Raw genomic sequence first — 13279 nt, 5'->3', positions numbered from 1 at the left:
CCAAAGAATGCTATAATCCTCCCGGAAATGTAATTATTATACTGTATTACCATAATGAAATAATTATACAAAAATGAAGAAAATGAGTCCTATTCATGGATTTACTTAGAATAGTAAGTTTTCCATAAGATCCATTTGTCCATAAGTCTCAAGTCATAATTAAAATGCTACCATTTATGTCACAGTTGACCTACTGAGAGTTAATCCCCAAAGCATTAAATAACTGCTATATTTCATAAAAGCTATTTGAGAACAGAGGGACTTGTTTATACTGTACATTTTCATAAGGAGAGCTGACTACTATCTCTATTTTGGGTTCTGTACCTTTTATTCTAGCAATATAAAATTCACTGATTTACTTCTTTCTCAGAAGTCCTAGGCATTGAGAAGTCTTGCATGTAAAATTACAACGGCCGTATTTTAAAACAGATCATATGTGCACCAAATTAAATTTTGGTTCCGAACAATATACATTTGAATTTCATTAATGATATTTACTGTACATATGATGGATTTACTAATTTTATTAGTACTTATTTTAGTCCATCTGTTCTTTACAATTTTGAAATAACTATACATAAAAGGAGTTTGTTGGCACTTTGTTTTTAAGGGATGATTCAAAAGTAAGACAATGTTTTTTTAAAACAAATTATTATTTATAATACTATGCCTACTTAATTGGAATGACATAATAAAATTATTTGTTTTATTTCCAAATAAGTGGATTAAAAGTAGTCCTCAATTTAGGACCATAATTGGAACCAGAATTTCCACTGCTAAGCAATGCAGTTGTTAAGGAAGTCAAATTTGCTTTTATGATCTTTTCCCCAAAATTGTGAGGTTAAGAGAATCACAAGTTTGCCAAGGGAATCTGGATTCCCCTATTGACTTTGCTTGTGGGAATCTGTCTGGAAACATCATCAATTGTGATCATATGACCCTGGGATACCGCAACCATCATAAATACAAGCCAGTTTCACTCAAATATGGCTGGGACACAGCAAGGATCAGTTGCCAGAAGAACAACTACATCTATTGCCCTGCTAGTCTCTTGAGAAATAGGAGCGTCCAGCTTCTTCTTTTCACTCAAATGTAAAGCATCCATTCCACAAGATAAGACACCTAAGTTTTTTCCCACCCACCCATCCTTCCACCTCTTTCCTGGCACCACTGCTATACCAGCTAACCATACTCCATTTTGATTAAATATCTAGTAACCAAGAAAGTAGAAACGAAACTGTTCATGCAAATACAGACAAAATATACTCCAATTATATTTTATGTTTTCTGTTTGAAGTTATTACTTTACTTTATGACACTTTTCTTGTATGTTATGTGTGTATAGGAAACACACTGCCAAACACATTGAAAGAGTTAAAGTATCATTCTGTTACAAATTAGGATTGTTATTTATCACAGAATGAACATTGACTGAATATTACTGTATCTCATTACATCTCCAAAATCCAATGTCTTAATATTGCAAATGGGATTTAGGGAATATGTATTAGATCAGAAAGATGACCTATATGGGATATAGTCCTTTAATTTCTAGCATAACTGAGTTTTCTTCTTCTTTATACTATTTAAACTATATCAAGATACCCAGGTATTCATCAATTACATTGTTAATATTGCCAGCTCAGCCTACGCCAGTTGTCTGAAAACCTGGAAATAAAACAGGATCTAAAAACAATAGGGAGGTAATAAGCTACCACTAATAATAAGCTACCATGAAAATACTTTCAATGAAAAACAATATAAATCCTTTAAGCTTCTTACTTGATTGAATACAATGAATAAATTAAGAAACAGCAAGACCAAAAAAGGAAGGAAACAAAGTTATTGTTCACTTACATATGATGTAATAGTCTTTGTTTCTCTGAAATTCTAAACCCCAGAGATTAGGGCTAAACTCTTGAAACTTGATGGTAAACTTAACATCTTGATCAGGCTTGGCACAGTTGAGCAGAGGAGTGTTGTCCTTTTTAACAGTACAGCTGTCTGCTTGGTCTTTCTCAACCATATAGACTTTGTAGTACTCATACTGACCACTAGTCTTAGAATCCACCTTTGGGCATATAATATCCAGTTTATCTCCAATCTTTGGATACAGTACTAATCCTTGTCCAGGATGGAATCTAAAAGGGAAAAAACAGATAAAAGTCATTCATTAGATAAAGAGAAGTATCATGCTCATAAAAAGAAACTTACAAACCGAAGATGATGATAACAATAACAACAACAACAACACAATCCAGGCTACGAAAGTAACAATAGGAGAAACCCAATTCTTTACTATGGACAAGTTGAAATCCAAAATGATTTAAATTAACCCTCACAGAATTCCATTGCTTTCAATAAATCTACTTTAAGAAGAACTCAAACTAAGTTTCATTCAACAAGAATTAAAGAAATATTTTCTCCTCAAGCTAGTTCTAAGAAAAGAGATACTGGGTCAAAATAAATGTATGAAATAGGATCGTATAATCTAGTATCTAATATCAAGTATTGGATAAAATTATTTAGCGCCTCTGTACATTATACACTAAACAACTATTTCCACTGAGTTAGAGGCCTCTCTCTTAGTCTGCCATATGGTGAACCAACAAGCAGCTGCAGCTTCCAGGCACTGGATATACATCTGACTTCTTTTATTACACCATTTTATTACCCCTTAGGAAGGTTTCAGCTCATCTTTTTGAAACATAAAACAAAAGAGTAAAGCTTTTTTTTTTAAGATAGAACCTGCCCCAATAACTTGCTAAATGTTCCTGGTATCAACCAGACATATTAAATATTTAAAATTACTTAAAACTGGCTATTCACTATTCGGGCAACTCAGTTTACCTTAATGTAGAGCCCTAACGAAGATTAAGGTTTAAATGAAAATAAACCAATTTGAAGTATTGGTTTATCTCCAAATAAATGTACTCGTTTTAAGCAAAAAAGTAACTGCAATCTTTACTTTCTGCCTACGATGCATGAGTCCCAATTAATATTTTTAGAGCTATGGATGCAGAATATTCCTAATATTAATACCCTCTAATATTAATATTAAACACCTCCTAATCTAAACATTTCATGGTAGTTATATTACTGTAAGAGAAAACATTACTGAAGAAATTGGCTTCTTAATGAATAGTTATTTCCAGCAGTCTATATTAAGGACTCCGCAGCAGACATTCACATGATCAAAAATATAAAATAATGGATAAGTATTAAGTCTCCGAGCTCTAGTGCTATTTTATTTAATGCATCTCCAAGGCAGGCTCAAAGAGAAAAATTTCATCCAGGCATGCAGATTTTATAGACTATAATAACTCAGATTAGTGCAGATAGAAAGTTGTCATAATTTTAGCTTGGCCATTAATCAGAAAGATAAAAACCTGGAAGTTTGTATTTACACCCAGCTAAAGCTTCTGTATACTCTTTACATAAGCCTTCAGCAAAGGAGGTGAACTATGAACATCTTACTGTAGCCGATAACAAATTAAATGCCCCACCTGTTTTGGAAAAGGTACATAAACTGGCAGTGGCAGTGCTCAAGCTAATTAAAACAGATACACAGTTGTTGTTTTTTTTACTTGATCAAAAACTTCCTGAATCCCACTCATGGGATTAAACACCTGAAGCGGCTATCTTCTTTTTAAAAAGTGCAGTGCAATATTTTTCAGCAGGTATAAACTATAGCAGTTAGGCCGCAAAAGCATGAGATAAAAAGTGCCTCACAACTGACAATTCACTCCCACTGTACATTTTTATTAAAGTAAGAAATAATATAAATGAAGCAGAGGAGCCCAAATAAGTATAAAATGAATATAAATGTAAGGTGAGGCAGACAGAGAATATATAACTTTTAGGGTGGATATACAGAATCAGATGAAGGTAATGAACAAAATGGATTTAATCTCCTTTTAACTGTTTGAGCCACGGTGGTGCAGTGGTTAGCATGTAGTACTGCATGCTACTTTCTGCTGATTGCCGACCCTCTGCAATTTGGCAGTTCAAATCTCACCAGGCTCAAAGTTGACTCATCCTTCCAACCTTCTGAGGTGGGTAAAATGAGAACCTAGATTGTTGGGGGCAATAGGCTGTCTCTGTAAACCGCTTAGAGAGGACTATATAAAGCACTGTGAAGCAATATATAAGTCTAAGTGCTATTGCTATTTGCCTTACTTGTAGCTGCTACAACATAAAATATGGAACTGCCTACGGTTACTAGGATGCCATCCAACATACACAGGCTGATGGCACCTTTTCCCTAAACATATCCAGCTTTTATACTATCCTACTTCAGCACTGGGACAAACAATTTGAATAAGAAATACACAAACTCCAGAAAGAGATCTATGGGCTTATTTTTACTTTCTAAAACATCCCATTATTCTTGGAGATAAAATCAAGAGTTAAGACTTTTAAATTTGAAAATGTATGATACATACTATATCAGTATTTACTCTACATTCTAAAACCTATTTTTAATTTGGCTACGACTTATGACTCCTTGTTATGGGATATTTTTTGTGATTTTTAGAGAAAAGGGCATGAGAGTGTGGCAGTTGGTTACATCTGTGTCTCCTAAACATCAGATACTAGAAATAACAAACCTCTAAGATTAAAGTGTGACCATCAAGGAACCACATCATAGTTTCCTTAACCAGTGGATGGAATCCCATTCCTCCTTATGTTCATTGAATGTCTACTTGCTTCCCAATCTTTATAAGTGAAATTACACATATATTAAAGTTGCCAATGCCAAATATTGCTATATTCTTCCAAATATTGTACTACTTTGTAGAATTATCTGATTTGATCAAAACATATTTATTTTATTTGTATCCCACCTTTACAAATAACTCACAATAGTAAACATATCCAATACATTTTTCTACTCCTATTTTTCCCACAATAACAATCCTGTGAGGTAGGTTGGGCCGAGAAAATGACTGGCTCAGCCAGCTGGCTTTCACGGCTAAGGCGGGACTTGAACTCATAGTGTCCCACTTTTCTAGTCTGGTACTTCAATCATTAAACCAACTAAACCACTAAACTGTTTCTATTAGATCAATCACACAAGTAATATATTTTCTCATTCTTAAGAACGGTTTACACTACCATGCTTCTTGATAGTTAGCTTTACTATCATCTGCCTTTGTTATCTTCAATATTCACAACCCTCAAATTATGACCATTTAATTAACAATGGTTCAAATTAATGATGTCTGCCAAAAACAGTGAGGTAAGAACTAAATTCGGACTTACAACTATCACTCTATACTTGTGGTCATTTGATAACAATTCTGGCACTTAGGAACCATCTTGCATTTACAATCAGTTGCAGTGTTCCACAGTCATGGAATGTGAATTTGCAATATTTTTGGCCAGTTTCTGACAAAAACTGTCATTGGGCAAGCTAGATTCACACCTATAACTACATGACTTGACTTATGACCATCATAAAAATGTTCATAAACTCAAATCAGGTCACGATGACTTGAGTTATGACAGCAATGACTTACAATCCTGATTCCAACTACAGTAATAAATCTAGGACCACCTGTTTAGATTACTTCCAAGTACTGCCATAAAAAAAGGTAAAGGTTCCCCTCATACATATGTGCTAGTTGTTCCCAACTCTAGGGGCAGTGCTCATCTCTGTTTCAAATCCAAAGAGCCAGTGCTGTCCAAAGATATCTCTGTGATCATGTGGCCGGCATAACTAAATGCCGTAGGCACACGAAACACTGCTACCTTCCCACCTAAGGTGGTTCCTATTTTTCTACTTGCATTTTTACATGGTTTCGAACTGCTAGGTTGGCAGAAGCTGGGAAAAGTAACAGGAGCTCACTCCATTACGTGGTGCTAGGGATTTGAACTGCTAAACTGCCGACCTTTCTGATGGACAAGCTCAGCGTCTTAGCCACTGCGCCCCTTTAGGTACTGCTATGGAATTTTATTTTTTATAAAGCAGAATTTAATTAAAAAGTTTTTCATTATTCAATTTGAGCAGAATCAAATTATTTCTTCTGAAAACACAAGTATCACATCAATCATGTGTTCATTTGTTAGACTACAACTTTAAACAATATGCTGAAGATCTCTCTCGAGTGGGAAACATGTAAACCAGAACAAGACTGCTAACAATGAGCTTCCCTGGACTATATTACGTTTTCAGATTATTAACTGCACAGCTGCTATTCACAACAGGTTTTATCGATAGAGAAGCACAGTTGACACAAGACTGGATTGGTCTGCTATTCTAAGAATATGTCATTACTGAGGACTGCAACAGGACAACAGCTTCTAGACAAGCTTAACGGGCTTTCATTTTGTAACACTGTGATTCTTAATCCTTTATAAACCACATTCTCTTCAAGGGATGAGGAGATTATACAGATGAACATGCAGGCTTCTCAAACATTCCCATTTCCTGTGTACACTTGAGATGAGGAGATAAATTTGGCATTTGGGTCTGTTTTCTTGATTTAGAAATGTTACAAATTACAGGAATATTTATAGAGCCAAAACAATAGCCTTCATCTTTTGGGCCTTAGTTGAATACATCTGGAAATTATGATAGGATGTTATGGGTTCTCCCACAAATTGTCTGCCATGAGGAAAGGCTGGTCCATTCACAAAATGTTATCTGGAGAAATAGTATCTGGAGAAATTGCTTCAAAAACACACTATCTCCTTGGATATTAACTCCTGATTTCCATTTTTGTCTTGTTATATCATCACTGATAGCTAACAAACCCCTAAACTGCAACCACTTACCATTTATATTCTCTAAGATTACCATATTTTTCAGAGTATAAAACGCACTTTCCCCCTCCTAAAAGAGACTGAAAATTTGGGTGCATCTTATACTCCGAATGTAGCCCTGCCCACTTGCCGGCCCCCACCCTTTTAACTCCACACGTCCTGTGCATTGTGTTTTCAATGCTCCACTTGAGAGCCCTTCAAGGCTGCAGGGATTACCAAAACACATTGCTGCCGATCGCCGCCTGAAAGCACAATGTGTTTGAAGGCTCAAAACATGACGTGCAGTGCCCAAAATGGCTACCCAGAACAGCTGTTGCCTTCTCTTACCCCTTCCATGCTTTAGTCACTGGAGCTACCTCTGATGATCAGCTGTGCTTTTGAAGCTGTTTTTCAGCCCCAACACAAGCTAAGAGATCTTCCATGCTTTGCCTACTTTTCTAATTGCTGCTCCCTCCGACGATCAGCTGTGCTTTAGAAGCTGTTTTTTAGCCCCTACCAGTCCCAACCTCAAAACCAGCAAGCCAACGAATGTGCTGAAGCTGATCAGGCTAAAGGACTAGCCAGATGAATACGTGGTAGGCAGATTTTTCCCTCTATTTTCCTCCCTCAAAATTAAGGTACATCTTATACTCTGGTGCGTCTTATACTCTGAAAAATATGGTATATAGTGTCCAGGGACATTCTTGAAAATACAGATAGTCCTTGACTTACGACCATAATTGAGCCCCAAATTTATGTTGCTAAGGGAGACAATTGCTAAGTGAGAATTTCCCAAGGGAGAATTTAATACAGAACAGAGTAATGTAATTGGAAGGGACCTTGAAGGTCTTCTAGTTCAACCCCTTGCCAAGGCAGAAATCCTTATTGCATCCTGGACAAATGGTTGTTCAATATTTTCTTGAAGACCTCCAGCAATGATTGTCTGCAATCATATCACTCTTCAAAAAAGAACACAATAAAACTTGTTAACCCACAAAGCAAACAAGGTTTGGAATCAGTGTCAAAATTGCCCTTTTTCTTCTGGTTTCTGGACCAGCCTTGGATGCCAGCAGCCCTGGACACCTTCACCTCACAAAAGGTCAGGGTGTACTTCTAACAATGCCAAGGGCAGACAATGGCTGCTGGATCGTCCTCCTTCAGTAGATTCATGAATGTGTCCTTTAGAAAAATAAGTAGGATCAGCAACAATACCCCCCCATGTCTTTTATTATTAGATTTTTATTAACTTTTATTTTACTAGACATATTATTTTCTATTAGATATAAATCAGAAAAATAAATGAATACATATCCATTTATTTATTAGATTTTTACTCCACCTGTATCAATTTATAAGTAACTCAAGATGACAAATTTATCTAATACTTCTTCGTCCTATTTTCCCCACAACAACAACTCAGTGGGGTGGGCTTGGGTTGAAAGAGTGTGACTGAACCAAATCACCCAGTCAGCTTTCATGCCTAAGGCTGGACTGGAACAGTCTTCTAGACTTCTGATTTTTAGTCTGGTGTCTTAACCACTAGACAAATATACTTCTAGATCATGTTCTTTTGATCTCCACTAGGGGTAAGGGATGTCAGGCTAAAGACATAGAATAAATAAAATGTAAAAAAAAAAAAACACCACCCCACCAAGATTTATTGAAAGACAGCAGCTCCGGCCACACTTTAAGCCAAAAACACCAGCCTGAGGATGGTAAGTGAGACCTCGCCGAAACGTTGCCAAGACAATATCAATCTTACATGGGAAAAGACCTGAATACAAGAAGACCAGCATGTATGTATGTATGTATGTATGTATGTATGTATGTATGTATGTATGTATGTATATCCAAAGCAGGATTCAAAACATTTCGTAACTGTGGCATAAGTACATATGGAAAATGTTAATCCATTTACTGATTCATGTTTGGTTACACAAGGAAGCAGCTGGTATGTGGAAGATTTGTTATCTACCAAGTGAAAAATGCTTGGGAGGAGAAAGGGGAGGTATTTAACTTTGCTATAATATGTCCAATATGAAATTAGAAATGGTAATTCCGGTTATTCTGCTAATATGTCTAGCTATGAAACTTGCTACCTACACTGAACTCTTACTAACATGAGAATCTCCAGTATGAAAGAAAAAGCTTAATTCCACTGAAATACTATTTAACCCAGATTTCAGAAATATATCAGTAGTAAAATTAGAGTTGTGTCTTTAAGAAATGGATTGTGAATGATTATGGAACTACTAGGAGAGAATGAAGCCGTCTACACAGATAAAGGGAAATTAGATGCTTACTGCCACTACTTCTGGGTGAATCATGCCTGCACCTCTTGGCAAAAGTCCAACTCTTGACCCCATAACCTCACTCCACATTTACTTCTCCAGATCTCAATTCTCAGCCTCAAAGTTCTCTCTTTCTCTTTTAACTATGCCCTATGTTTTCAGAGGAATAGGCTGTTAATAGAGAAGGCAAGGAAGCTGTTACTGAATTAGGTTCTTTGAAAAAGCACTTTAAGAATGTGCTTCAAGGAAGAACCTGAGCATTTCCAAGAAAAATGCGGGGGAAATTGCATGCTGGGCTGGGCGAACACAGAAAACAAAATCACATTCGGTTGAATGTTTACCATTAAAACTATGTATAGTCTTTACACTTTTTTACATGCACAAAACACACAGGCATTTATAAGACCGCTAAATGCAGGAGAAGAGTTGCCCAAAATAACAAATTAATCAGTAATTGAAATAACAAATCAAGAGTAAAATGAGAATCCACTTTTTTTTTAAACAAAAGCATCTTCGCAAAGATAGGATTTTTCTGAGTAGCACTTTACTGCCCCCTTTTGCACTTTAACATTAAAACAAGTCTGAACATGAACATGCTATTATGAATCTCTGTGAAATAGCAGATGACTAGCACAGGAGTAAAGATTTACAGAACTCCTAACCTGCCTTTTATAGCCTTTACACTGCTAAATAAGTTACAGTAGCAACTAGGAGGACAAAGCAAGTTAAACAAACAGCTTAGGAATTAGCACATGCAGGGTTAAATCCAAACATTCTATTTTCTACAGGCAAATCTATACCTGAGAAAAATCTTTTCTGTTATTTTACATTGTCCTCCTTTTTTAGATCTAGGAAGGAAAAATACACTGCCATTTAAATTTGTTTGCTATGGTTACAAGGAAACCATAGCGGGAGCTAAAGGCCACTATTTGATAGCCGTAGCAAGGTCTTAAATGCACAAAATGATTTTCCTACAATCGCCATGCAAAAATAAAGTAGCATGAATTAATTCAAATGCCCTGCTATCTATGAAACAAAGAGCTAGTTCAGCTTTCTAAATTACAAACACGCAGTAATTTTATTAAGCATAATGATACTGTACTGCACACTACTTTTCTTTTGCAAACAAAAACATCTTCTTTTCTGGCTCACTGTTTATAAGCATACTGTCCTGATAATAGGAAGGAAGACAAACTCTGTCTTCTAGAGGTACCTCGGAATCCATGAATAAAGCCTGTATGTGCTAGGCACCTTTATATTTAAACTTAATCCATTTGCCTGTCATCTTAAAATTGCTAAACAAGTCCTGATAATATTACATTCCACTGCCCTTAGCCATAGGCAAGTGAACCTTTATTGTGATGAAAGTCAAGTCCCTTTGAGATAAAATTTAGTTTTCATTTCTGCTGCCACAAAAAGGAAGAGCCTGACGCTGTATTAAAAAAGGGAAGTGTGAGTGTTCAAAAGATACAGCACTAACATTTCTATGTTACAAACAAGGTAATCATTTTTTTCCAGCTATTTTTGTAACATGATTACGGAGGGGAGGGGGAGCTCTGCCTGCTAGGGGAAGTTCTGTTGAGTTGTGTAGTAGGATGCTGGTAAATGTTCTCTGTTTTAAGGGATGAAAAAATATATGCAGAATCTGAAGTAGGATAGCAGAAACCAGCTAGTTCGCTTTATTAATGGGCATGGCAACTTACAAGCAAAGCTAGCAAAACCAACACAGAAATAATTTTCCATTGCTGGCCTATCAAAGATTCTTACTCTTAAAATCCTTTGTTAGTCAGAACGTAAGGCGGCAGTTTAAAGTTTGAGGTTCCTCTTAATTGCAATTGTGAGGGGTTTTTTTTAACTCCAAGTTCAAAAAGAGTGGTGACAATTTTGTCATTGGCTGGAATGTCAGACAACTGCACCTTACAATACAGGAAATTCTAGTTCCATTATTCTTTGATGGAAATTTGCCTGAGTGAGAAAATCACAGGGACGCAGAAACTTTCTAAAACATGCTGTTTTCAAGCTGAGATTTAATGCAGCAATTATTTCTTCACCCCGGCAATACCTATATATAAAGCTAGCCCTATTCAAGCCCATTCTTTCTTCTTTTGGAACTGAATTTGCATTTGCACCACCTCACCTTGCAATCAGGATAAGTCCAACATTTATAACAAGAAAACCACCAAGATATAAATTATAAGATACTTAAATATCAATGTTAACATTGTTTAATAAAAATAAAATTACTATACATGATCCAAATAGAAGTCAACAATGTATTAAAATGCATGAATCAGTATAAATTATTTTATATAGTTCTGATGTATCCTTGTTTTTATACATAATACTAAACCATAACATATGTGTATCTGTTTCTTTTTAATTTGTATAGTGCATGAATTCTTCTTATTAGAGATGCATGCACAGATCACACTATACCTCAAAACTAGCCAACTGTATGGCTAGTTATGTTATTTGAGTAGTAGATATTTTCAATACTTTCAGGTCAATCTATTGCCATATAAAGTTTATTTCCAAAAAGTCAAAATTCAGCTCTAATTACTGCATTCATTATATATTTAGTGAATTGTTTTAAAAAGCATATTTCCTTAAAAGTAAAAAGTATTAAAAAGTCTGCAAGATACATAATGCCACAAATTTATAAATTTTAAAACAAAAGGATGCCATGATGACGTACAACAAACTGGCTGAAGGTTAAGACCAAATAGAGTTGTGTTGGACAGTGAGACAAATAACTACACTGCTGAATCAAACTACTGTATATACTCGAGTATAAGCCTAGTTTTTCAGCCCACTTTTTGGGCTGAAAAAAGCCGCCTCGGCTTATACTCGAGTCAGTGAAAAATTTGCCCGAAATGGAGGAGAAAAAGGGGCGGGGCCATGCCGCTGGGTGACACTCGTGAATGGCCCAGTGCCCCTGTGAGTTTCCCCTCCCTCTGTGTCAGTTTGCCGCGCAGCGCGCACCGCACCATCCCCCCTCCTCACGTTCTAATGTAATGCAGGGCTGTCTTACGATTCCCCTTCCTCCCCCTCCTGCCGCTCTGCAACGATGTCCCACCTCCTCCTTGTTATGGCAAGCAGCCACATAGCGATGTCCCACCTCCTCTGGTACAGTGATCCAATGATAGGAATCACTGTGCCGTGTGTCATAGGAGGCGGGACATCGCTCCCGCGGCTGCACGGGACATCATCATCACAGCGGGACATCAGCATCATGAGGTGAGTGAAGTATTTCATTGAATACAGCGCTAGTTTACTGTTTTTCTTTGAAATAAATATTCAAAAACATTATTGGTATCTATTTTTATTTTTGAAATTTACCGGTAGCTGCTGCATTTCCCACCCTAGGCTTATACTCGAGTCAATAACTTTTCCAGTTTTTTGTGGTAAAATTAGGTGCCTCGGCTTATATTCGGGTCGGCCTATACTCGAGTATATACAGTAAAAACCTGTGTATGGCTCGTTCATGCATTTAGTATAAAATTTATTTGAAATTGTGTGTATACTTACAGGACCCAGCATTTATCTGTCACGTTCAAAGCATACTTTTAACCTACATTGAACAATGGTATTTAAAATCTATGAGATACTTCTGCTCAAATGTCAATTTCACCACCACAGATCTATGATACTCCATGTGTGGTTATCAAATTAAACTGAGCTATAAACCCAAATGCATTTTCTTGAAGAAAATCTCTCTCAACTCAGTGGGTACAGATGTGCTCAGGGCTGCACCATTATTTATGTCATTCTTATTTCAGCAAAGGTAGGTTTCTAAAAGATTTCATGGAAACATCACCCAGCTTTATTCCTCTAGGTATACAGTATTTTACCAAAAGCCTAAGTTGTAACAATGGGTGTCATTAGTACTACATTACTAAAAAAAAACCTGATTGCCACAAAGGTTATAAATCTATTATTTTAATAATAAACGCTTTAAGAAAATCTAAGAGAGACACTAGTTTTGTGGAGCCTAAAGTAATAGAAGCCATGGTCACATCTGTTTTTTAACTAATCTCTCTTGCAGAATTTCAGGTCCTCACCAGGAAACTGATTTCCCCATGCTCATTTCACCAGTAAAATCTAGAATTTTCTTGAGGGGGGGGGGACCAGGAACAGCACCAAAGATAAAGCACTGCAAAATAGTTAAACCAGACTGCTCTTGGAATACAAGTGAGAATTAATTAAGCATGAGGAAAACAAATGGGAGAGTGGGCAAAGGA

General features: G+C 36.3%; 1 protein-coding gene across 2 annotated transcripts in view; it reads right to left on the bottom strand.

Moving 5' to 3' along the window:
• Positions 1-13279, bottom strand: part of EFNB2 (ephrin B2) — a 53164-nt gene that overhangs the window by 28836 nt on the left and 11049 nt on the right. For both annotated transcript variants that reach the window (XM_032226924.1, XM_032226925.1), the window contains exon 2: positions 1858-2141. In XM_032226924.1, coding sequence (XP_032082815.1) covers positions 1858-2141 — 284 coding nt within the window. The remainder of the gene's footprint in view (positions 1-1857; positions 2142-13279) is intronic.

The sequence above is a fragment of the Thamnophis elegans genome, chromosome 11 (assembly GCF_009769535.1).
Source record: "Thamnophis elegans isolate rThaEle1 chromosome 11, rThaEle1.pri, whole genome shotgun sequence".
Lineage (NCBI taxonomy): Eukaryota > Metazoa > Chordata > Lepidosauria > Squamata > Colubridae > Thamnophis > Thamnophis elegans.
This window is presented reverse-complemented; position numbering and strand designations above follow the sequence as displayed.